The following is a 24,862-nucleotide window of genomic DNA, read 5'->3' as shown; positions in this document are numbered from 1 at the left end:
GGGAGAATAGCAGTCAAGTCTAGGGAAATATCCTACCGTCCTGTCACTTTACCCTACAAAATAACCATAAAACAGCGCATTTCAAGGAAAATGCGTATATTATCCATTTTAATATTAAAATAATTAATTAAAGTTAAATAATTATGTGTATATTTTGTTACTTGTTTAAAATAACGGCGTAAGATACCAGTCAGCTTCAGGCTAGGAAAAATAATCAGGGAAAATACCCAGAGATTTTCCTAAAGTTGTCCTGCCATCGACGTTCCTCCCCGGCTTATCTGGCAGGCGGCAGCCGGTGCGTGCAGCGGACGAGCAGAGGACGTCTCTCTTGGCGGTAAAGTCGATTATCAGCAAAAATGGCCTTAAACAAATTGAGCATCGACAAATTAGACCTCGCCGGCAAGAGGGTGTTCATGAGGTAAGAGTGAGGTGGTCTTGGAACGAGTGTAAATGGGAAAAAATGAGGTTGGGGGTGACATTACCCTGTGGGCTGGTGTTTACCATCACGGATGAGGCAGTCATATTTCGTGAAGTCTAGACAAGGAAATTATTGATTAATGAGTATATTGATTAATATTTTATTATTCATCTTTTGTAGGCTATGGTAGTTCAAATTTTGAGTGACAGAAACGTATGCCAAAGACCAGGCTATCCTTTAAGCAAGGCTAGCCTTCCATACTAAACTCTTTTTAATAAGAATGTAAACCATGATTTTCTGACTCATTTCACTGGAAATGCTTCATTTATCCCTTTCGTCAGGAATTGGGGCGTGGTAGAAATTTGGGTTGTAGCGTATGATTGGGTTAAGTATACCTTAGTTTAACCAGACCACTGAGCTGATTAACAGCTATCCTAGGGCTGGCCCAAAGGATTAGACTTATATTACGTGGCTAAGAACCAACTGGTTAACCTAGCAACGGAACCTACAGCTTATTGTGGAATCCGAACCACATTATACCGAGAAATTAATTTTTATCACCAGAAATAAATTCCTCTAATTCTTCATTGGCCAGTCGGAGACTCGAACGCAGGCCTAGCAGAGTGCTAGCGGAGAACTCTACCGACTCATCCAACGGGGAACTAGGATTGGGTTAGTCTAGCCTAGGCTATTAGAGGGACATATTTCACTAATCTATCCCAGGGTAGTGTGTCCTAACTGGCTAGGGTTCCTCCCCTGACCTCTTAATCTTGGGTAAAAAGTGTGCCACTGTTACATAGAGATTAATCCTAACTTATCTGTTTATCTTTATTTTGAATTTTTTTTATCTTTCAGTGAGATTTCTTTCTATATTTCCCTTTACCTTCTCTTACCTCCCAATGGGCACCATACTCTTTGGCAGCTTGAATTTCAAGTCAGTGGCAAAATGTGGGGTTGCTCCATGTGAATAGGGTTCATCTTCTAAACAATAATTAACCATACTTTTGGCACATTTTGTAGCTTAGACTACACATGTGATGTTCCATTACTTGTAACCTGGATTCTGCAGAATGACACTAGAGACCTGAAAAAAGGGGTAGTAGAGATGATTCTTCAAATTAATAATCACTGGTATGATTCAATGAATATTCATCTAACAGCATCAGAAGATTATTAATCTACACTTCACATGTTCAGAGTTTTGGTTTCCTCACTGGATAATTTGCTAAACTCCACACAATTGTGTAGTCTCCTGACAGCTGCAAATGCAGGCTTACGAAAGGGAAGTCATGGTACAAGAACCTTGTAAATAGTGCTCTTGCCATTCTTAGAACAAAGCTCTCATATTTTTTTAATTGACCTGTATGTTCATAGAAGTCATTAAAACCACCACCACAAACTACCTATGTTATAAAAGAAATTGTAGTCATAAGGTCAATGTGGCTAAAATTAAATTCATGGGTTATGGAAAACTAAGATGGGTCACAAGATGCAGTGTTTTGAATGGTATAGTAAATCACACTGTGGCTGTAGAGCAACACAGTTCTTGTCATCCTGTGCACCAGGTTCAGAACATGTACTTAATTCCATATGAAAGCCTCTGATTATGTGTAAATGTTGCACAGATAAAATTCAGTAGATCTGGGCTTGATATCTTGAAGATGATAGCAAGGGATCACTTTCTCATTAAGTTAAAAGACACGTTTCATTTTCTTTAATGAAAGTCTAAATCCAAAGGTGAACAAAACACATCTATATATAGAATGCTGTAAATGAATGTCAAATAAATTTGTAGCACACTGAATGGAAATATATAATAACTTTTCTTACATTGCCGCAACTGATCTTTAAGAAGCTTAGTAAATACAATAATTTCTAAAGGTTCCAGGAACCTATAAAAATGATTACTGCATTATATACGTAGTGCCTTGGCTGGAGATCCCCTTATAGTAGAATATTAATTGGAAAATGAACCTGACAATAAGGGGTTCCTACCTTATCAAACTTGGGCAAAATCACTGATGTAGGCTACACTTTTTTCTGCTGGGTAAAATTGACTCTTGATAGCCAGTTTTGCCTTTACAGTGCAGTGATATTTGGAATAACAATTCATTATTGAATTCATCTTATCTGTTATGTAGGATACGGTTCGGTATGAATCAATTCTTTATTAATTTCATCTTATCTGTTATGTAGGATACAGTTCGGTATGAATCATGACGAGTTAAGGCTAAGTGTTTATTTCTGTTAGCAACAAATGTTACAATAGTCATTTTTACCTTTTCAGAGTTGACTTTAATGTTCCACAGAAGGATGGCAAGATCACAAACAACCAGCGTATTGTGGCTGCCCTAGACACCATCAAGTATGCCATTGACAAAAAAGCCAAGAGTGTTGTTCTCTGCTCTCATTTGGGAAGGCCTGATGGTATGTGTCATTGCACCAGAAGTGCTTAAAGTATAATATTGAATACAATTATATTTGAACCATAACATTCACATATCTTTCAACATTGATATTGTTCCCACAGAAATACAGTACAGATAAATCCAATAATGTTATATTTCAGGAAACAAGAACATGAAATTCACACTGGCTCCTGTGGCTGAAGAACTGAAGAAGCTCCTTGGATGTAATGTCACATTCCTCCCAGACTGTGTTGGACCAGAAGTAGAAGCTGCATGTGCTGATCCTGCACCCGGGTCAGTCATATTGCTTGAGAATCTCAGATTCCATGTTGAAGAGGAAGGCAAGGGTGTTGATGCATCAGGAGCTAAGGTTTGTTGCATTTGGGTTTGACTACACTGTTAATGATGGCATGAAAATTCACTTGGTATCTCTTATTTGGATGTACAGTACATGGTAACCTGGAGTTTTCTCTGAATAATCAAGTCATTTTTTGAATGCCTGCATTTTCCCCTGAATTATCAAGTTATTTTTTGAGTGGGACTACTTTGGAAAATATGCCAAAATATCATGACAAAATCGAGACTTTCTGTTGCACAGTACATCATCATAATTATATATTATTATTATTATTATTGGAGAGTTCAGACCAAGCTGAGATATTATTAGAGGATGAATTCTTTTTAGGTCAAAGCTGACCCCGCCAAGGTTGCCGAGTTCCGTTCCTCACTGCGCAAACTTGGTGATGTGTATGTAAACGATGCTTTTGGAACTGCCCACCGTGCTCATTCGTCGATGGTAGGCGAAGGATTCGATAAGAGAGCCTCAGGATTCCTTCTGAAGAAAGAATTAACATATTTTGCCAAGGCCTTAGAAAATCCAGAGAGGTGAGTTAGTTATCTGTTAAATCCTTATTCTAATTTACTGTGACACAATGGTATGTGCTGTATATGTGGTGCAATGAGATGAACTTTTATGCATATTTGACAGGGTTCTTTTTAAAGTTCCAAAGTCATTGTTCATTTTGTTACTTTGAAGAAACTTGAATGCCATATTCCATTAGTCTAGTGTGTTTTTCAGAGAGAACTGTTTGTAGTTTTACAGCAGTTTATGAATAATTGAGAAATTTCAGCAAATGTGTGATATGTATGGCCGTATTATTATTATTATTATTATTATTATTCAGATGAACCCTATTGATATTACTGTACTTCGAACAAATACCCGAGTTATGTAAATTTTATATACTGCAATTAATAATAAACATTTTTGGAGGGTTTAAGCTCTGTATATGTTGCACTTCTAAAACTCTCATTGTACATATGCTTAATTTCTTTAGAATGAATGACTGTAAATTTTGCCAGTTATGCAAGAGAAGAATAGCTCTCCTTTAAAATTGAATAAATTCAATTACTGTACTAAAAAAAAAGCTTTGGAGTCGATATGTAAGAGTAGAAATTCATGCAGTTTAAGAGATTTTGCCAAACATACTGTATATCCTTTCAGACCTTTCTTGGCTATTCTTGGAGGTGCTAAAGTTAAGGACAAGATTCAGCTCATCGAGAACATGTTGGATCGCGTCAATGAAATGATGATTGTTGGTGGTATGGCTTTCACGTTTTTGAAAGTCCTCAAAGGAATGGAGGTAAGAACTTTAATATGAAGTTCCTTTAATATTAATGACTTTTCCATAAGGAAAAGAGTAAAGATAACATCCATATTGGGGCAATTAAACTTCCAAAACAAACTGATGTACATAAAACAAACTGATGTACACTCACTCAAAATGTATTGCAACATGTTCCAGAAGTTTTTGTTCACCTAACAATAATTTATGCTTTTGGTATATACAAAGAAATGTACTTTTCTTATTCGATTTTGGTTATTAATCATATGGTTAACAGTATAAAAAAGAATGGTGAGTGAAAAATTCACATTATGAAAAATGACGAAACAATGAAAAATTTCACGTCAGATGATTAGGCAAAAGAGTAAAAAAAGAAACTATATTTCGAATGCAAATAAAAGCATATTTACTAATAAAATAATATTGAATAATCATCAACGAAATTATATAAATAGAGAAATAATTCTACCATAATCGTTGTCAAAAACACTAAAAAGAAAAAATCTCATAACGCATGTTACCGTGTGATGCCACACTCGGGCAGGAAAGTTAAACTGTCTCGTTACCTGCACTGATAAGATGGGTAGTCATAGGCCTATGTCTATGAAGTTCACACATATGAAGAAGATAAAACAAAGATAGTGATGGCCAATGAAGATGAAAATATTAAGACTTATGAACAGTGATGGCTGTGAAGCATTATAGTAACATCCTTTAATTGAGTAAAGTATGACAAAAATATCAGAAAAAACTCAGTTTAAAGGAAACTGCAGGTAATTTCTCGGACGCACCAGTAGTGTCCGAGTTGTTTCTTGCGCTTACAATGGAGATGTCACTGCATTAAGCTGTTGTCCAAAATGCTTTGAAGTATGTTGCAATACATTTTTGAGTGAGTGTACAAGCATCAATGCCAGAAGAGGTGTAAGTAGATTTAGACTACAGTAATAGTGTTAAAAATTAACTCAATTTGAACAGAAAAGCATTACAGTAGATATAAATGTACCATAGGATGTTGGTTAATGGTTGTATGTTTTATGAAATATAAATCAGTGGTAAAGTTTTACACATTACAGATTTGAACAGAAAGCCTGATGAAGACCAGTTTTTTATAACTTATGCCCTAAAATATGATATGAAAAATTACTCTGTACTAATAGATAGGAATGATAAGATTCTCAAAAATAGCCTTCTTCCTTCAGCTATAGAGGCAGTGTGATAAGTTACCATTATAACACTCCACTCTTGTTTGGTGTTCTTCAGCTATATTAAGGCTCTCTCTCTCTCTCTCTCTCTCTCTCTCTCTCTCTCTCTCTCTCTCTCTCTCTCTCTCTCTCTGTTATTGAAAATCCTTGCCTCCACTGATGAATATTTTGGCTCCAAAAGAGATTTCCATATTTTCCAAGTCCCCGCAGGGGGTTGGTGCCGTGTGTGCACCTCACGTGGTGCACTGTAGGTATTACTTACGGGTCTTCTCAGCGTCCCTACAGCCCCTAGCTGCAGCCTCTTTCATTCCTTTTACTTCTTTCTGCCTTTCCACAATCTCTAACAATTATTTCATAGTGTAGCTGTGAGGTTTTCCTCCTGTGACACCTTTCAGATCTTCTTAATGTCAATTTCCCTTTCAGAGCTGAGTGATCTCATAGGTCCCAGTGCTTGGCCTTTGGCCTTAATTCTGTATTCTGTTCTATTCTTATTTTCCAAGTGAATCATTTTTCTCGCTGTAACTCTCTCAAAGGCTGTAGGTGGAATATTTTAATACAAACTTTTTCCAGATTGGTACATCCCTTTATGATGAGGAGGGTGCCAAAATTGTAGACAAGTTGATGGCAAAGGCTCAGGAAAAGAATGTCCAAATACATTTCCCAGTTGACTTCGTTACAGCTGATAAATTCGACGAGAATGCTAATGTAAGTGGAAATAGTTTTTGCATGTACACCTTGCTTTCCCTTGGGAATATGTTGCCTCTAATTTGTGATCTTTTGAATAATCAAAAGTTAAGTTATTCTGTCATCATTTTAACACTTAGGTGCTCTTGTCATCAACAGCTCAGGTGAACACTACCTTAAAAAGTGAAGTAATCATACCCTAAGTTTTTAAACAATTGGAAATGTTATGATAGAAAATTTACTCTGAAAGAACAAGACCATACCCTTTCAGCGTGAATTATTAATGTGCCTGATCACAGTAACCTCTGTGATAGAACAGCTTGCACCATTAGTGAAATCTTGATATATTGCACTTCAATAGTCATATTTGGTTAAAGAATTGTTTCCTTGAAGAATATTTTAATGCCATAATTATTCATATTGCATTGCCTTGGAAAACCTGGCTTTGGAAGTGATTACATATCAATTTCTGAACCAGGTCATATAAAGTCATTTTATTTTTCAAAGCAGTTGTGAGTTTTGTTCATATACTCGTTTTTATCTGCCATGAATTTTATTCAGTTAAATAGGCTGTGAGAATGTTTGAACTTTGCAGAAATGCTTGTTAATAGAGCTGTAAAAATGCAGAAAGGGTTGTTAATAGAGCTGTAAAAATTAGGTTTAAATGGTATTGATGCATACTCTGCAGTCTAAGAACAAAACTGAAAAATAACTCAATATATATGCAGTTGTATTTGTATGTATACCATGTGATTTTTTGTTATATATTTTGAGGAAAGGGGTTCTCCCCTAATGAAAGACCATATTTACAGATTAATAGATTTCCCTCCATTTTCATAGATTGAATTCCAGGTCTTTTCATAGCTCATTGTCACTTGCTTACTTTTGTCAAAAAGAAAGGTCATCATGAGCATATTGGCTTGAATAATTAAGGAATTTTTGCAATGTTTCATAGTATTTTATTTACTTCACATACAGTATTTTGTATAATTTACATTAGTGTACTAATAATTTCTCAATCAAAATCAGACTGGGTCTGCAACAGTTGAAGGTGGAATCAAAGGAGATTGGATGGGCCTTGATTGTGGACCAGAATCCATCAAGATTTTCAGTGAAGCTGTTTCCCGTGCAAAGACCATCGTATGGAATGGGTCGGTAATTTTTCCTGTTACTAAGCCTTATTTGTTCATGTGCAGAACAAACCTGGGCCTTAACATTAGGATAAATCTGGTGCTAGCTGGAAACCTGGTAACAAAAAAAAAAATAGGAATTGTTTATGAAAGGAATCGGTGACATCTGGCATTAGTCACAGGGATGAGGGAGGAACGGACAGCAACCTAATCTCCAACCCCGTGACGTATTTAGTTTTCTTCTTACACCTTCAGAGGAGGACATGCTTTTTGCTCTCCTCCCTAAAGCTGGTTTTTCCTTCCTTGCCCGTGTTTCCTAGGTTTGAGTGTTTTTGTGCCTTTGATGTTTTGTGTGTTTGATAGTGCGATCTCAAAACTCAACTGATGGTTCCCTTGGGCCTCGGAGGAGGTGTCCTGGAGCAGCAAACTACCCTTGTTCATGTTTCCTTGCGTCCTTTGAGACCGATCCCCATTCTGCTTGTAGTAGATGCAGATCTAGTTCTTGTGGTGAGTGTCGTTCTTGGTCTCCTGAGCAATGGAGGATCTTTGTCAAGAAGAAGCATCATAAGAGGAAGTCGGAGACGCTATCTTAGGAAGGGTTCTCTCCTCCTTCGATGGGTGTTTCTCAAGCTCCTCATGGTTCTGCCTCTCCCTTGTTCAAACCTCATCCAGTTGCTGCTTCTTCCTTGGAAGATTTTACCCCTTCCCATTCTTCCATTGCCTCGTCCTTTGAAGTTTTGGGAGAGGGGTCAGAGATTTAATTCCTCATGCTACCCTTCTTTTTTGGGTGGGAAGTTCTGCGCATCCGAACATCAGAAGATTTCTGATGTTTGGGCCTTGTTAGGCCTATCGGTGGTACCAATCTTAGATGGCCTATTATCCCACTTCATGTCTTCTCACTTTCCAGTGTTGGCTGCCATGACAGTTCCCAGCCCCCCAGCCTTCACTCTACTGGGTCTCGCGCTGTTCCCCCTGGTACAGTGCCATTAGACCTTCCAGCGCATCATCTTTGGTCACCTCCCTGTTAAGGCTACAGCTCAGATTTCCTGCTCAGCTGCCATGACAGTTGCCATACCAACAGCTATTCGAGCTCCTGTATAGAGTTCATCTGCTGCTGCTACATCTGCAGACACTCTTGTTCAGGCTGCATTTGACAGAGTCAACTCAGTCTTTCGAGAGAAGTACAGACATGTTCTGAATAAGAAATGACAGATCTCCCTCTTCTTCTTGGTCCTCTTCATCTTCTCCTCCTGTTTGTTCTTACCCCATCAGATGTTGGAGGATTAAAGACTTCATCACTGATCCTTGCACCAAGAAGTGAAGAACCATCTACACTTCTCTGTTGTCTTCAGACCACGTCCGTGATTCTCCCTTACGTGTACATGTTCCCGTCAGTGATGTGCCTCATCCATCTGCCTCTCGTCTTTAAGAATCTTATTCCAAGAGGAAAGGCCAACGTTTGTCCTTCTGTGGCCGTGGACGTGACTACTGTATACCCCTTCCAGGCTGTGGGATGATGCATGTCTGTTGTGCGAGAAGAAAATTTCTGCGCCTCGAACCAGTGGTTGAGACACTTCACATCCCACTGCATCAAAAGACATTCAAACTCCCGGATAAGTGTTAGGACCTGATAGATCTTATGCCCTGGTGCTAAACCCTTTGGATCCATTGAAAGAGGCAGACAGGGATCCTCGTGACCAGGAAGCGGAGGATATGGAGAATCAAGATTTTTATACTTCCTAAGCAGAGGTTATTGATCTCATTCGCTGGGTTCAGTAATCTTTCTAAGAAAGCTGTGGCTCCTTCCGGATTGTCCTTACGGGTATAGATGCTTTGCTAGGACTGAAGAAGGACTGTAAAACATCTTTTCAGTCACCCTGCTCAACCCATGATTTTGGGCTCTATTTATTCCAGCAGGTCATTCAAGCTTCTTCCTCCTCCACTTCCTCGCCATAGAAGGTTCTGTGCAACTCCTCTTGTGCCTCTTCTAAATAGACAAGTCAACCCTGATGACGTTCGGTTAAAAAGACAGGACTGGCCCTGGATCAGGTTAGGGCAGAGGGTCCTTCCCTTACTTTTCAAGTAGCAGCAACTTTGGAGTCGACTGGCTGATCTGCCTTCCAGAGTGTCTCTTGGCTCGATTTGTGGTCGACAACAGTGGCCAAAACTTACTCTTCTTCATCAAGAAATACAGTACAGCTAGTAGTGCTTCTTACATCAGATTGTCTCAATCTGGTGCTGAGGCCATTTCGTACCTTACCCACTTGAGTGCTAACCTATGGTCTAATCTACTGCTAATGAGAGACGCAGCCCTCTCCAAGGTGGCTCAGTCTGATGATGTTGACTCCTTGTTGTCCTTGAGGAATGGTGATATCCTAGACTCCCAGCTGCTTTTCCCTAGGGATCAGCTAGAGATGGCTATCGATAGGTGTTGACCTGATAATAACGACCGTCTCATTCAGCAGGCATTGACAAAATCAGCTGGTCCCTCTTGCTCTAATACCCCAAGACAGAAACCACAACCTCCTCCCAAGAAGCCTTCAAGACCAGCTCCTGCAAGCAAGCCTTCTCAACCTGCTTCGTCAGCAGCGAAGAAACCTTCCTAGCAACATCCCTTTCAGTCCTGCTCTTCCAGGCCAAGAAGAGGAGCTAGAGGCAGGGCCAGAGGAAGTACACAGTAGGGTGGGTGCCCCTCCCTACTCTTTGCCACCAGTGGGCAGTGGGGGGATGCCTGGCGAGCCATTGAGCTACGTGGCAGCATTTCGGGGAGGAGCCGTGAGTGGTAGGCATCTTTTGGGTAGGATATCTAGTAATTTTTTACTTCGTCCCTCCCCCTCTCCGATCGTCCTGTCCTTCAGCTCACTTATGCCAAGGGCTCTCCAAAGTACCTAACTCTCCAAGAGGAAGTGAGGAAGATGGTAGAGAAAGGAGCAATAGAGCAAGTCAAGCATCCTTCCCCAGGTTTTTTACAGCCTAGCCTTTCTAGTTCCCAAAGCCACTGGTGATTGGAGACCAGTGATAGACCTTTCAACTTTGAACCTCTTCATCAAGAAGAGCAAGTTCAGGATGGAGACTCCTCGGACAGTCCTAGCAGCTGTCAGAAATGACGACTACATGCTCACAATAGATTTGAAGGACGCTAACTTCCAGATCCCAATCCATCCCTCCTCCCAGAAGTTTCTTTGCTTCAGTCTTGGAGAACAGTTGTTCCAGTTCAAAGTCCTTTGCTTTGGCCTAACAACAGCTCCCCAGGTGTTCACATGAGTTTTCACCTTAGTGTCGACATGGGCTCATGCACAGGGGATTCGCCTTCTAAGATATCTCGATGACTGGATGGGATGATCTTAGTGAACTCTTGGGAGAAGCTAATTCAAGACAGGGACTGTCTTCTCCAATTTTGCCGTGGTTTAGGCATCATGATAAATTTGGAAAAGTCCAATCTTCAGCCCAGTCAGAGGATTCTTTACCTGGTTATGGTCATAGAGACAGCCTCACCGAGAGTTTCCATCAGACCAAAGGATTGAGAAGTTCAGGACAGTGGCTCGCTCCTTCCTGTCTGAATAGAAATAACCAGCACGGCAGTGGCAAGTAGTTCTAGGCCTTTTGACTTCACTGGAGAAGCTAGTTCCTCATGGCCGTCTACATCTTCGACCCCTTCAATGGAGGCTGAAAGAATTTTGTTCCCCAGCAGGGGGCTGTCCTCAGCTTCAGGTCCCCTCTGTCAACAGAAGTAAGAAGCGACCTTCTGTGGTGGCTGAACAACGAAAACCTGACAATGGGAGTGCCTCTTCATTCACCCCCTTGGAGCTTCTCCTGTTCTCAGATGCCTCTTACAAGGGTTGGGGAGCACATCTAGATCATCTCCTGATTTCCAGAGAGTGGAGTCCTCAGGACAGGCAACCTCACATCAACGTACTAGAGTTGAAAGCAGCCTTCCTAGCACTTCAGAAGTTTCAGGAAAGGGTGATGGGGCACTCCGTTGTTTTAATGTTCACATACACTACAGTGGTAGCATATGTGAACAAACAGTGGGGGCGCTAGTGTTGCATCAACTTCACATGGTGACAGTTCAATTGCATCAGTGGGCGATCGACAACTCAGTGGACGTCACGGCCAGGTACTTTCCAGGCAAGAGGAATGTAGTGGCCAACAAGCTAAGTTGCAAGGGTCAGGTTCTATGGACAGAATGATCTCTGCATCAGGAGACAGCGGACAGGCTTTTGCATCTGTGGGGGAGACCAATGATAGACCTCTTCGCAACAAGGATCAACAGGAAGCTAGAGGTCTATTGTTCAGTACTTCCAGATTTCTTCGCCATGGCAGAGGACACCCTTCAACATCCCTGGGACAATTAGAAGTTTACACATTCCCCCCCTTTTGCCTGATCCATCATGTCCTGAACAGTGATGATTTCTCAGAATCTCAGGATGACCCTAGCAGCTCCTTTGTGACCTCAAACAGTATCTGCTATCTCTGCTTTCAGCGGTTCCAAGATAGATCCCTTCGTGGCACAACCTCCTCCATCAACCTCATGTAGAGAGATATCAATCAGTAGGGTCCCTGTCTCTTCACTGCTGGAGACTATCCAGCATCAGCATCTCCTGGGAGAAAGAGGCTTTTCTTGCAGAGCAGTGACAGATGATTGGCTATTTCTCGCAGAGCGGCGACAGAGATGTCTTGCTACCTCAAATGATCTTCCTCAGCCGTGTACCAGGGAAAATGGGCCATCTACTGTGATTGGTGTCGTCTATAGGGTCTCTCTCCACTCAGTACATCTATTCAATAGATAGCTGATTTCCTGATCTTCCTCCGAACAGAAAGACACCTTTCTGTTCCTGCCATTAAGGGTTACAGGGCTGCCTTGGGGTTAGTTCTACGTCTGAAAGACGTGAGCCTGACTTCCTCTTGAGAAATCTATATGCTGCTTAAAAATTTTTAACAGTCTTGTTCTCCTAGAGAACTTAAACCACCTACCTGGGATCTGACTCTGATGCTAAGTAGTCTCACTCAAGCTCCATACAAACCATTGCAATGGTCAGAAACTTGACTCTCAAGACAGTTTTTCTTCTAGCCTTGGGTTCATCAAAGAGAGTGGGGAAACTCCATGGTCTGGCTGTTGATGTTAAACATACCAGGGGTTGGGGGTCGGTAGCTTTCGAATTTGCCCCAGAATTCATTGCTAAGACTCAAAATCCCTCAGTCCATGATGACAGATTAGCTTCGTTTCCCATCCTTTCCCTTGGGGATTTTGTTGGCAGCAATCCAGATGAGTTACTACTATGTCCTGTCAGACCAGAACAAGAAAAAAGTGTCCAAGAATACATTTTCCTTTTGGCTACGTGAAGTGATTAGACATGCCCACACCTCTTCATCAGTTTATATTGCCAATACTGTGCATGCAGGAGCACACGACATTAGAGAACTAGGCTCCTCCTTGACATTCAAGAACAACTTATCTGTTCATTGGATTTTGAATGCTGGTTCTTGGCTTCGCCAAACCACCTTCACATCCTTCTACCTTCATTGCCCACAGGTCCTTGGACACTTTTTCCTTGGGTCTGTGCTCCTAGCGGGACAGTTTAGTATCTTGCCTAGGATGATGGTATGAAAGTGAGACTGATTGAGATGGCTGGTCTTTCTTCTTTTCTTCTCTTCTTCTCTGCCTACGGGTGGTAAAAAGATTGATCCATCATAAACTGGAACTGGTTGGATACAGGTGAGTAAAGTAGCCTTTCTGTTAAGAGTATTTAATATTTTGCACAAATATACCTTTCTGTAGAAAGCCCTTCCTCTCTCTAGCAAGGAGAGAGAGGAACGATAACAAACACCTCTAGGTGGCTACCTTACTTTATCTGAACAGATATAGATCTTTAACTTCCTTCTATGCAGTGACTCTCTGCATTGTATTTTAGCCCAGTAGTCTAACTGTTAGATACCCACCTATCTAACAAATCAGAGGCTTGGGTCTCCTTCCTTTGAATTCTCTTATCCAGGAAGTGTGACCAGGTGTGCTGAACCTCCAGTCAGTTCAAGATTCTCTTACCTTCTACCAAAAGTGAGTCTATCCTAATGTTAAGACCCAGGTTTGTTCTGCATATGAACAAATGACAAATTTTTAAATTTGTATTTTTCCTAGCTAACAAACCTGCAGTCTTAACATTTACTGCCCACCTCTAGCCACACCTCTTGTAGTTAACCCTGGGCTGGAAGAAAACTAAATACAGCATGGGTCTGGAGATTAGGTCACTGTCCACTTCCGCCCTCATCCCCGTGACTGATGCCAGATGCCACCAATTCCTTGCATAAATGCGTAAACAATTCCTGTTGTTTTTTTTTACTGGTTTCCAACTGGCAGCAGAAGTTTTATCCTACTGTTAAGACCACAGGTTTGTTAGCTATGAAAAATACAAGTTTAAACATTTATCCCTTGCTTACTACTATTACTATTGTAAGTTTCTTGGCACAGATACAATTAGCTTACCATTGTCGAAGGAAAAGAAATGTTAAAAGTGTACATTGCCTGGAAAGTGACAGATGTCAGTGATCTTTTTTGTGATGTTGCAGTTTGCAACTTAAAGATTATCCTTGCTGCTCTGCAGGTGAATTATTCCACTACAAGTTTGCTTCAGAGGTATTCCTCCTTTAACGACAGAAAGCTGTTGTTTTTATCATTATTTTCCTGAGCAACTTGATATTGATTTTATGTCAAGAGTCACGAAGATCAGACTGGAGAGTTGCATCCCTTCGTAACTGATAGAATCTCGCTTGTCTCTCCATATTTGCTTTAAATGGTTATGTACATATCCCTACAAGTTGTATTTTTTTTTCTTTTTGCTTTTAAAAGGTTACTTTTCCTTGTCAGTATGGGCTAACCTTATGGGAGTTAAATGTTTCAATTCGTTTTCCTGGCTAAACTAATAAGAATTACTGGTATTTATTAGTCCTGCATTTTATTTTAACATCATGATTATCATCTTATATTTATCCCAACAGACCATGTGGCGTGTTTGAATTTGACAAGTTTGCCAATGGTACCAAGAGTGTCATGGACATGGTTGTCAACGCCACAACCAAAGGATGCACGAGCATCATTGGAGGTGGAGATACCGCAACCTGCTGCGCTAAATGGAACACAGAAGACAAAGTGTCTCACGTATCTACTGGAGGTGGAGCTTCACTAGAACTTCTTGAGGGTAGGTTTTGATTTATGTATCTTGGTAGTTATAGCAAACTCACTAGTACTCCTTTATTATAGCTCCTGGTGTCACTCAGCTCCTAGAAACAAAGCATGAGGTTTTAAATGCAATATTTTCTGTATGAATATGGTGGTGGTTGTAGGTGTTCCTACTTGAAACAAATGAGTTCTCTACAAATATGATACTAAGCAACACAGTTACGTGGTCAGGCCAGGCTAGTTAGCCAAAAAGACACCAGTTTGTAAATTTATTCATAAAAAAAGGGGGTTGATTAGGGAAAAGTATATAGATGTTTATCATTGTTGATTATTTTTGTTGTCAGTTTATGAAAGTTTTTATTTTTAACCCTCACTAAATTCATGTGATAAAGACCTGCACTCCCCATGAAAGGCTAGAAAATTCTGTATTTTTGTGTTTTAATACTGTACAGTATACTGAAAAATGTATACAGTATTAGCTTTCTTGTGATTAATTTGTAATAAAAAAACTAATTTGATCTTTTGGTAGAATATTTTGATCAAAGTTGCTCACGGAATGTACTGTAGTTTACAGCATAAAGATTTCTCATATACTACAATGCCCAGAAGGCAAAGAAAAGTTCAGTACAAATTTCCTACATGCAAACAGCCATACCCACTTTCCACCCAATAACGTCCTTTCATTTTATCATCTTGATGATAATGCACGATACACTGGCCTCAGTTTTGTAGAGCTGAGGGAGGGGTGTGCTCTGTAGTATCTTCCAGCATTCATCATTGCCATTGTGACAAGTACTTTTGTATTTTAATGTTTTGCGGTGCATAGCATTCAGTTGTGATTTTAAGCTTTTCAACTGATAACCAATGCTTATTTGGGTTAATTATACTGCTTTTCTCACACACTATTGCTGTACTTCTCCAGAATTGTCCAGTATCTAGAATTCTCAAAAACATTTGTTCACTGTCCAATGCTTATTTGGGTAAATTATACTGCTCCTCTCACAGTATTGCTCTACAGCATTTGTTCAAAATGCTTATTTGGGTAAATTATACTGCTCCTCTCACAGTATTGCTCTACAGCATTTGTTCAAAATTGTTCAGTATCTAGAATTATCAAAAACATTTGTTCATTAAATTTAAATTTGGTATATAAATATAAAAATGTTGCTAGGTCTAGCAAGTTCAGATGTGTATCTAGACACTCATATTGACATCCACTTTTTTATTCTGAGATTTCTAACCAAGTTTTCTCACCTTTCAGGCAAGACACTTCCAGGAGTAGCTGCTCTTTCCAATGCCTAGAGGACCATCAGGGCGATGTCTCATGTTACATACGCTTGTTGACTACTTTGTGTCAGGTTTTCCTGTGCAGTATTGCTATGTTCATGTATCATAGATATTTCATGACCAATTGTGTAAGTTTTGTATTTGTCAGTTAAGATTTTTTTCTATTTTTAGTAGCTGAAATATAGTGAAGTTCAGTGCATAGCTACTGTGTTAATTGAGAAAAAATGAAAGTTACCCAACAGTTAAGAAATTGTTGTTCTAACCATAAAATTTTAAAAACCTTGACTATGGTGCTAAATCAACCATACAACAAAGCTAAATCAACCATACAAGTAAAATGTTTTCACACATACTGTTGGCATATTGACAGATTTAAATGTAGTTATTTTTGTCACTGAAAGGAGAAAAATTATAGTGTTGACTCTAGGAAGCTGCTGTATCTGTTGTCAGTTTATTTAGTCTGTGATGTTTTGATGAGATGGTTGTCAGGTGCATCCATAAAAGAATAAAATTTTATTTATAGTGGTTTTTTATTGCAAACAGAACTTACAACAGGTTAAATGGTAAAAACAATAGCTGTCCACGAGTACTAGATGAATTTGTTGCCGGTAATATTTATGCCTAAGACATTGAAGTGGAATTCAAGTAACATTCTTCCAATCACAGGTTCCCCTGATGGTGAACTCTAAACTTTTGCTGTAAACACTATGATAAAAGGAAATTAAAATATGCAGCACACATGAGATTCATAGATCATTTCAGGAATAAATAATAGAATAGACCTGGTGAAAATGTTTTCTGTTCCATCAAAATGATGTATTAAAAAATAGAGAGATGGAAAAAGTTAAACCTGTAGCAACATGAGGTAAAACTCACAGCAAGGTAAAATCCAATCATGAACAAATGCACATTCCCCAGAAGACAAACAACGATGCCGTCCAGATGTTTCGTATCCTAGGCACTGGCTACCAACCCCCTATTCCTAGAATACCTTGAATCCTAAAAACAGGAAATACTATCAATCAACGGGATAAACATAATGGCTAATAAATATATAAAAATTGATTGAGAATACAAGCATATTTTCAAGGCTTGATGAAAGTGCAGTAGAAAAATAGGGCAACTTCAAAATCTGGTTCGGTGTGTTAAACGGAACGAGACCTACCTCAAAGACTGACTTGAGCTGGTTTGTTCAGCTGAGAAATCCATTTATGATCAGTAACTTATCCAATACCCAAAATTGATTCCATGTTGATAGCCGTTTCCTAGGACATAGCAAAGGATCCCATGTCCAGCCCATCAGTGATACAAAAGAAGGGAAGATGAACATGAAGTCTCACAGGAAGTACTGCAAAACGGCAAACAATTCATGGAGTACTGAAAGTAATATTCACGTTAGAATAAGGCCCAGTGTCTTGTGCTCACCATGAAGAGTAAAAGGTATCCGAGACTGTCCTGTCTTCAGGCATTGGTAAAGTTTGAAGTGAAGGTGGAGACGAAACACTACTAGCACTCAAGGTAGTTATTCTCAAAAAAGGTATATACAGTACATGGAATTTCGAACACAGCAAGGCATTATAAAGAAATTTTTAAGATCCTTTAATCTTACTTTGTAGAAAAATCAAAGAAACTGGAATTTTAACCATTGAAAAGGAAACTAGAAAAATGTATTATACAGTTTTTCATACTCTCTCCACAAAAACATTAAATTACTGAATAATTTAATCACAGTATTTAAGTACTTCAGCTATAATTTGATAAAATACCCTAAAAGCTAATAACCATCACCAAAAGAGTTGACAAGAGCAACTACTCAAAACCTAAGAGTTTCCTATTCTTTTCCTTAACATTTCAGCAGCAATGCTTGGTTTACATGAGCTTCGAGTTTGACCCTGCAAATTGTCATCAGTAGGTTTCCCATCAACATTATCCTCTATTTGGCACTCAAGTCTTAAAAGAAATATACGGTTAGAAATGTGTCTCTTGGTAGTTTCTCATTTCTTACCCTTTAACACAACAGCACCAGTAATTTCTCCAATATCATTGATAGTTATATATTTCCTTTACCAAACCCATGGGATACTGGCTAGGCTTTATTAGCACAATATCATTCTTCTGTTAAGTGTGTTTAACAGGAAGATATCTGGTCTTTTTATCAACAGCTTGCTGAGTTAATGTAGCCAGGAACTCTGAATGATGCAAGTCCACAAGGTGTCCTCTGCAAACCGGGAATTATATTAACAGAAGTGAGGTCATACCCACGAATCAAGTTCTCTAGTGTAATATGCTGAGGAAATGATCCATTGAAGGTTTTCCCACGCAAAGCCTCTGTGAAAGCAATAGGCCTTCTGTTGAGTAAATGTCCAGTCTGAGCTATAAAATTCGAAGTCCCTTACCTTTAATACATTATTGTTTATCAAGCCATAGATAAGCTTATTGGTCAACTTGGCAAGTCTCCACCATCGATCCAAGTTGACTTTGGCCTTCGAAAAAATGCTCAAACTGAACCGGTTTGACTCCATTTTCCTCTAAATACAGCTTGACCTCGGGATCCCTTAAAAAGCCCATGACTGTGTTTGCTCCTGCTATTAGTTGAGTACCCATGTCGGAAATACACAACTTTGGCAAACAAAACACAAAACACAACTGAACTCCTTTACAGACAAGTCATAGCAAAGTTTTAAATTAATTGCCCTACTCCAATTACAAGAAGTACATAATAACCAGGCCTTAACCTTATGACTGTTCATGTGCACAAAATATCGACCCATATAATCCATAAAAATATACCTGAAGGAAATTTCTGGTGCATTAACTCTAAATTCCCTGTATGAATTCTGGTTATGTTTGATTGCCCTCTCATAAAAAAGTTGACATACAAAAAGACTTCAGCAGCTCTTTAATTGTAGAAAAAGACTTTGATACCCAACACATTTTATGCATCTCTGATAAGACAGAATATACACCTGCATGAGCAAACTCTTCATGGTGCATTACTCTGATAATCAATTTAGTTAAAGCACTATCCTTAGACAATAAAATAGGAAACCTATACTGTACCTCCCTTCATCTTTCAGTCTTGACAGCTTACTTCATACTCTTAACAGTCCTCTGTCAACATAAATATAAGTTGTTCAACTATTCCTGGCACGTCCTTCAGGAAAACATCATCCCCGTTCCCTGGACAGCAACAATCGCCTACCATCTGCCAAAAAAAAGGATTACTGTTGAAAACCTTAAAAAGGTGAAATTTACTATGATCCTTAGTCTTCACTTTAAGTTTCAGCTTACTGACAAACAGGAAAACATTGCGATAGATTAGAATTAAACAATGAAAGCTAGAAACTCTTGAAGTCATCTGCAGATGTTCAGTTTTTGTATCTTACTAATGTAAGCACCCAAATTGGTTACAGGTATTGGAATATCCATTTTAGGATCTGGTACCACAAATTCCGAAGTATCCTTATTTTGTTCCATTTTCCGAGCATTGACAAGGTCTGGACCTGTAAAGTAGTTATAGGTTTTATGCATTGCTTATAAGAGAGACTACATGTAATATAATCCCCTGGATTTTCTTCAGATACAAAGGTAAACATAACTGGGTGCTTTGAGAACAGCTCACTAATCTCATGCAACCTTTCTTCACAAACACAGAAGATTTCTGTAGTTTATCAAGCTTGTGGGCATCAGAATACATCCAAGATAAAGCTGCAAGGCTATCGGAATAAAGTCTTCATGAATTTTAATTAGCTTTATGCATGCAGGACCTGATAATTCTTGATATAAATCAAAGACATATTCAACTGCTAAGGCAATGCTTTGTAGCTCAAGGAAAGCATACTCTTAGATTAAAGATTTTCCCTACCATACAATTTTTTTGCCAAAGCAAAACAGCTTACATGTGGTATGTGGTATATATATATATATATATATATATATATATATATATATATATATATATATATATATATATATATATATATATATATATATATATATATATATATATATATATATATATATATATATATATTATATATATATATATATATATATATATATATATATATATATATATATATATATATATAAATCTACTACAAATATACATTTGCTACTGTCAGAAAATGCTTCCAGCAAACCTAGGAACCTCAATGACAGAAGCAGCATTTGCTTGTTTAGCAATATCTTGCCATTCTCTTGAACGTTCTTTATCCAGTGCTTGATCCCAGTTAAGTCTTGATCACATTGTAATTTGTTCAGGAAAAGCCTGCTTCTATTAAGTAAAGGGCCATTAAAATTATAAAGATCATACTGAGAAGCAATATTACGTAAAACCTCGCTCTTGGTATTTGTGTAATGTCAAGATTAATGGGCTCGGTGGATAAACAATTCTTAAATGATCCCAAACTAAAGCAAGCAACTTTACTTTTTCATCAGTTTTAACTTTATTCTCTGAATCTATGATTTCCTGCAAATTAGAATAATTGGTTATGAACTGTTGTAACCTAAACTGGTAGGGTTCAAAAATACCTTTAACCTGTTCATAAGCCCATTTAAGTTCAGCTGATGAATCAAAAACAATGGCATAGTTGTCCATATAACAACTGATATATGTCATTTAAGTTCGACGAGAGATTAACTTTCACCACCGATATCCAATACAGTATCAACATCTTACACAAAGCCAACATCAACAGTATTGGACTACAACTTAACCCAAAACTCAGCCTAACATTCTTAAATGCTACAATAATCAAGTCTTTCTTATCTACATCACTGAACCATAAAAAATGTAAGCTGTTACTATCCACATCATTTAAAGCTAAATTATTAAAGGCCTGACAAATATCGAAACAAAAAATCCAAACCTCAAATGTAATGAGGCTAATCCAATCTTTTTATTCAAGGTAGGACCTGGAAAAATGGCTTGGTTATGACTAATGGTTACCCCTCCATCCTTACTCTTTTGGCAAAGATTAGGGAGATATACAACCCGACATTTAGTGGTTTCACGGTTGTCAGAATTATTCCACTCTAACTGATCTTTAAATACCTTGTCTATATGGAATAATTTATTTTCGTCTTTTGAAGTTTCTTCAAATTAGATTTCAACACCATTCAAGCTAATTCATGATTTGTACCCAATAAATGAGCCACCTTAAAATTTCACAAACGAGGACCACAATCCTGCCAACATCTCTTACCATATTATCAAGGCTGTACTTAACTAGCTTGTTATTAAGCTCTGAATCTTCAGTTTTACAGCCTCCATTACTCATGTTCATATGCCTGGAACAGTTCTCCTCCGAAACATGGTTTAACGCTTTTTCAAACTGGAATTCTATAAAGTTTCCCTTCTCGTCCAATATGGAAAATTCTGTAGGGAGCAAGCTCTCTTCAATGGTAAGGTCAGATAAAAGAACTATTAATATTCATATCAATATTAAACTCTGGAACTGTAGTCAAATTACTACAACATCTACTTTTACAGTATATGGCAAATAAGGGAGATCTTGAAGGTGGTCTATACTACCCAGCAGTAATATCCCTGCATGGGTTACAGCATAAACTGGTTTAAGTTTTATTCAAACCATATAAAATCTCATTTTGAGGTAAGCAGTGGCATGACTTTGTCCCTAGAATGAAATTGACACCAATTAAGTCATGACATGAAAGCTTCGTATCAGCTAATATATAACCTCTGTCTTTGAATCCTTGTACAACTTTACCCAACTACATAAGTCTCAATGCAATACTTATATTTGGAATGCATGGGGCCTTAACTACTTGAATAACACCATTAATTTCAACATTACTTTCCACCAACCTGGTAAATATTTCCGGGAAGAATTTATACCATTTAAAGTTAGAGATACATTATCCCTGTTAACCTTCACGTTCAAGTTTTCAGCCACTGTACTGGAAATAAAATTTGACTGACAGCCAATGTCTTTAAGGCATCTAATTAGCAGTTTACCCTCATTATTGCTGGTAAATGTGGGTAAAACTGACTCCACATCAGAGTCTATCTAAAAAGCGTCTGTTACATTAACAACACAACTACTGGTTTGCTTACCAGATTTATCTTTCACCTCAGGTATACCCTTCTTAGAATCAGAGCTAGACTGACGAGGCTTTACATCCTGTCCAACATTGCCACCTAACTGTAGACACAAAAATGTAAAATGCCAGTCTCCACATTGGTTACATCAACTATTAAATATGTACCTACAAGTTTAGAACTGGGTGACCAATATTTTGCACTTAGAAAATTGGAGGATTTGCTTCATTGCCATAAAGTTTAATGCAAATGCTGCAAGGCTTGAAGGTTTTAAACTTACCTATATCAGGTTTTACATTCACGGCCACAGCAGAGGTGATATCAGCAGACTTTGGATTTGCTTCCTTTAGAACAGTATTCTTGCAATTATTCGTTCCGTGCCTTTGGCCTGCCAAATACCGCTCAGTAGTTTCAAAATATTTATCTAGAATTTATCTCAATTTAGGTTTATGATTAGTAATTTGGATCAAGCGATTCCTGAAGGATATATTCATTCCTTCCCAAATTAAATATTGAAGCACTGTGTCAATATCAATCTGTGGCTTCCGCACTCTTTCAACAATTAAACGACTCTAGAAATGAAATTATATGGTCAGCACTACTATTAGGCTAAGCTTAAGTTCCGATAATTGTTGCAGTATATTGAATTTCTGAGTATCGCTCTTATAATGACTAAGAGAACTTTACAATGAGAGAAAGTAAAAGTTTAAATTTGTAAAAGGTTACGGAGGTTCTTCCACACGTACTGAAATGCAAGGCCCACCAACCTTTCTAGAAGCTTCCAGAAGTTCAGCTAGTTGTATGGAATTCCGAGAATTTGTGGTCTGGAAATTCTATGAGATTCCTAGTTGATATCTGGCTACAGGATAAAGTAGCTTTCTGTTGAAATATGTAGGTTTCTTACGAATTCCATTGTGTTCTTCAAAAGTAAATGCGGCTTGCAACACGCGGTAGCCAGCTTTTTTTGTTGAAGCAGCGAAGATATGTGATGCTGCAAGGTAAACAGTCTGAAGCAAAGTTGTGAACTAAAATATGTCCTTGTGAGAGAGGTGCGAAATAATGAGCAGGAAGACAAGTAATGCTGGTTTATAGATGAAAGCGAGCTGCTTATAAAGCGGGATGCTGACGTCAGCGTAATACGCCGAGACCGCTGGTACAAAGATTTACAGGTGACCTGTGGTCAAACTAATTTCTTACAAAACAGGACAGGTTCATACAGAAAACATAGTGATCAATAATGTCTGACACAACAAATAACTCGTTACTTGTACATAAAGCATGGCTGTTTAGAAAGACAACATATATAGGCTACAATTTACAATTATGATAAAAATATATTCCGATCGACCTTAGGTCGATGTGAAGGCACCGCAGAAAACGGGAAGTTCTCTACAGAGAACGCGTTGAGCGGGGACTTTACATCCTTTTCGTGTTCAAAAGGAGCTTGTGCTAGTAGTACTAGTTTGCTTGGAGCTTTGTCTTTATTACGGTTCCTCTTGGAATTCATATTGAAGCAAGGACACAGTATTACAGAACATTGGAAGAACTAAAAAAGGATAAATACGTGCAAAATAAAAGGAACTAATCTATAATGTTAGTAAACAAATATCAATGGGACAAGAGACGTACACTCTACCAGTAAGCTGCTGTTTCAATGAAAGTAGCTTGTCATACTCCGGGTAGTATGAAACCTATCAAAATCTTCACTGTCAGAACTACTGTATGTAGGAGGAGCAACAGGGGATCCTTAGCAAACAACGAGCCGCACTCTTATCACCATTAGACTGCACAAAAGACCTATCATGCGAAGAATCAACAGCCAATAAACAAGCTAAAAGCTTATCTTCGTACTCATGACATAGCTGTTACTCCCGCTCAGACTTTGTTTCCTCCTCCTCTGTACTCCACTGTTCACATTTGTGATAAAAAAAAAAAAAATGTTTAAATCCACCAACCTGCGCTTCCAGTATTCAAACTGCAACTTTAATTCACGCATAGAAGGAAAACTCAAAATATTACGATGCTTCTCAGTAATCCACTTTCGTATATACTTACGAGAATTAACAAGAAATTTTAAGTTTACCAGACACTTTGAAAATGAAATCTCGAAATCAAAAATACTTAAATAATCCGAAATAAGGGTCAAAACCAGAAACATCTCAACACGGAAAACAACCTAAGCCAAAATGATCAAGAAATGTTAGAATTTAAGAAATATTGAGATGTTCACTATTATCCCTAACTTATCTGGGCGGATATACAGAACAAATTCATCAAATCCTGTGACGGTCGCCATATTCGAAAATAACAGATGAAAACAAAAATACGAAATGCGCTAAGTTAAAGGATTTATTTATTGAACCAGTAGCAACGCGAGGTAAAACTAGCAGCAAGGTAAAATCCTCTCTTGGACAAATGCACATTCCCCTGAAGACAAGCAATGATGTCGCCCAGATGTCTGGTATTTTCAAGGCTTGATGAAAGCGCACTAGAAAAATAGGGCAACTTCAAAGTCTGGTACGGTGTGCCAAACGGAACGAGACCTACCTCAAAGGATGACTTGCGCTGGTTTGTTCAGCTGCAAAATTCATTTATGTTCAATAACGCATCCAGTAGTGCCCAAAATTGATTCCATGCTGATAGCAGTTTCCTGGGACGCAGCAGAGAATCCCATGTCCAGCCCATCACTGATTACGAAAGAAGGGATAATGAACGTGAAGTCTCACAGGAATTTCATGGTCAAATAATCAGTACTGAAAAACAGCAAACCACTTCATGCAGTACTGAACGTAATATTCACGTTAGAATAAGGGCCAGTGACTTGTGCTCGCCGTGAGGAGTAAAAGGTATCTGTCCCGTCTTCGCGCGTG

General features: G+C 38.5%; 1 protein-coding gene and 1 long non-coding RNA gene across 2 annotated transcripts; one reads left to right on the top strand and one right to left on the bottom strand.

Moving 5' to 3' along the window:
• On the top strand, positions 1-16,450 carry Pgk (phosphoglycerate kinase). The gene is made up of 9 exons (XM_067098515.1): positions 1-418; positions 2,706-2,845; positions 2,988-3,196; positions 3,512-3,711; positions 4,331-4,469; positions 6,224-6,358; positions 7,367-7,488; positions 14,461-14,660; positions 15,903-16,450. The coding sequence occupies exons 1-9, from the start codon at positions 357-359 to the stop codon at positions 15,941-15,943; spliced, it is 1,248 nt and encodes a 415-aa protein (XP_066954616.1). The 5' UTR covers positions 1-356; the 3' UTR covers positions 15,944-16,450.
• LOC136835243 (uncharacterized) lies at positions 16,451-24,862 on the bottom strand. The gene is made up of 4 exons (XR_010852064.1): positions 24,540-24,862; positions 18,989-19,133; positions 17,094-17,305; positions 16,451-16,927 (listed from the first exon to the last, which is right to left on the bottom strand). It is a non-coding gene; the product is annotated as an uncharacterized lncRNA (long non-coding RNA).

The sequence above is a fragment of the Macrobrachium rosenbergii genome, chromosome 55 (genome assembly GCF_040412425.1).
Source record: "Macrobrachium rosenbergii isolate ZJJX-2024 chromosome 55, ASM4041242v1, whole genome shotgun sequence".
Taxonomy (NCBI): domain Eukaryota; kingdom Metazoa; phylum Arthropoda; class Malacostraca; order Decapoda; family Palaemonidae; genus Macrobrachium; species Macrobrachium rosenbergii.
Note: the sequence above shows the minus strand (reverse complement) of the source record. Positions and strands in the feature narration are given on the sequence as shown.

Coding starts and splice junctions, on each gene's coding strand:
- Pgk (XM_067098515.1), top strand. CDS start 357: ATGGCCTTAAACAAATTGAGCATCGACAAATTAGACCTCGCCGGCAAG. Junction 419..2,705: donor GGCAAGAGGGTGTTCATGAG/GTAAGAGTGAGG, acceptor TTACCTTTTCAG/AGTTGACTTTAATGTTCCAC. Junction 7,489..14,460: donor AAGACCATCGTATGGAATGG/GTCGGTAATTTT, acceptor TTATCCCAACAG/ACCATGTGGCGTGTTTGAAT.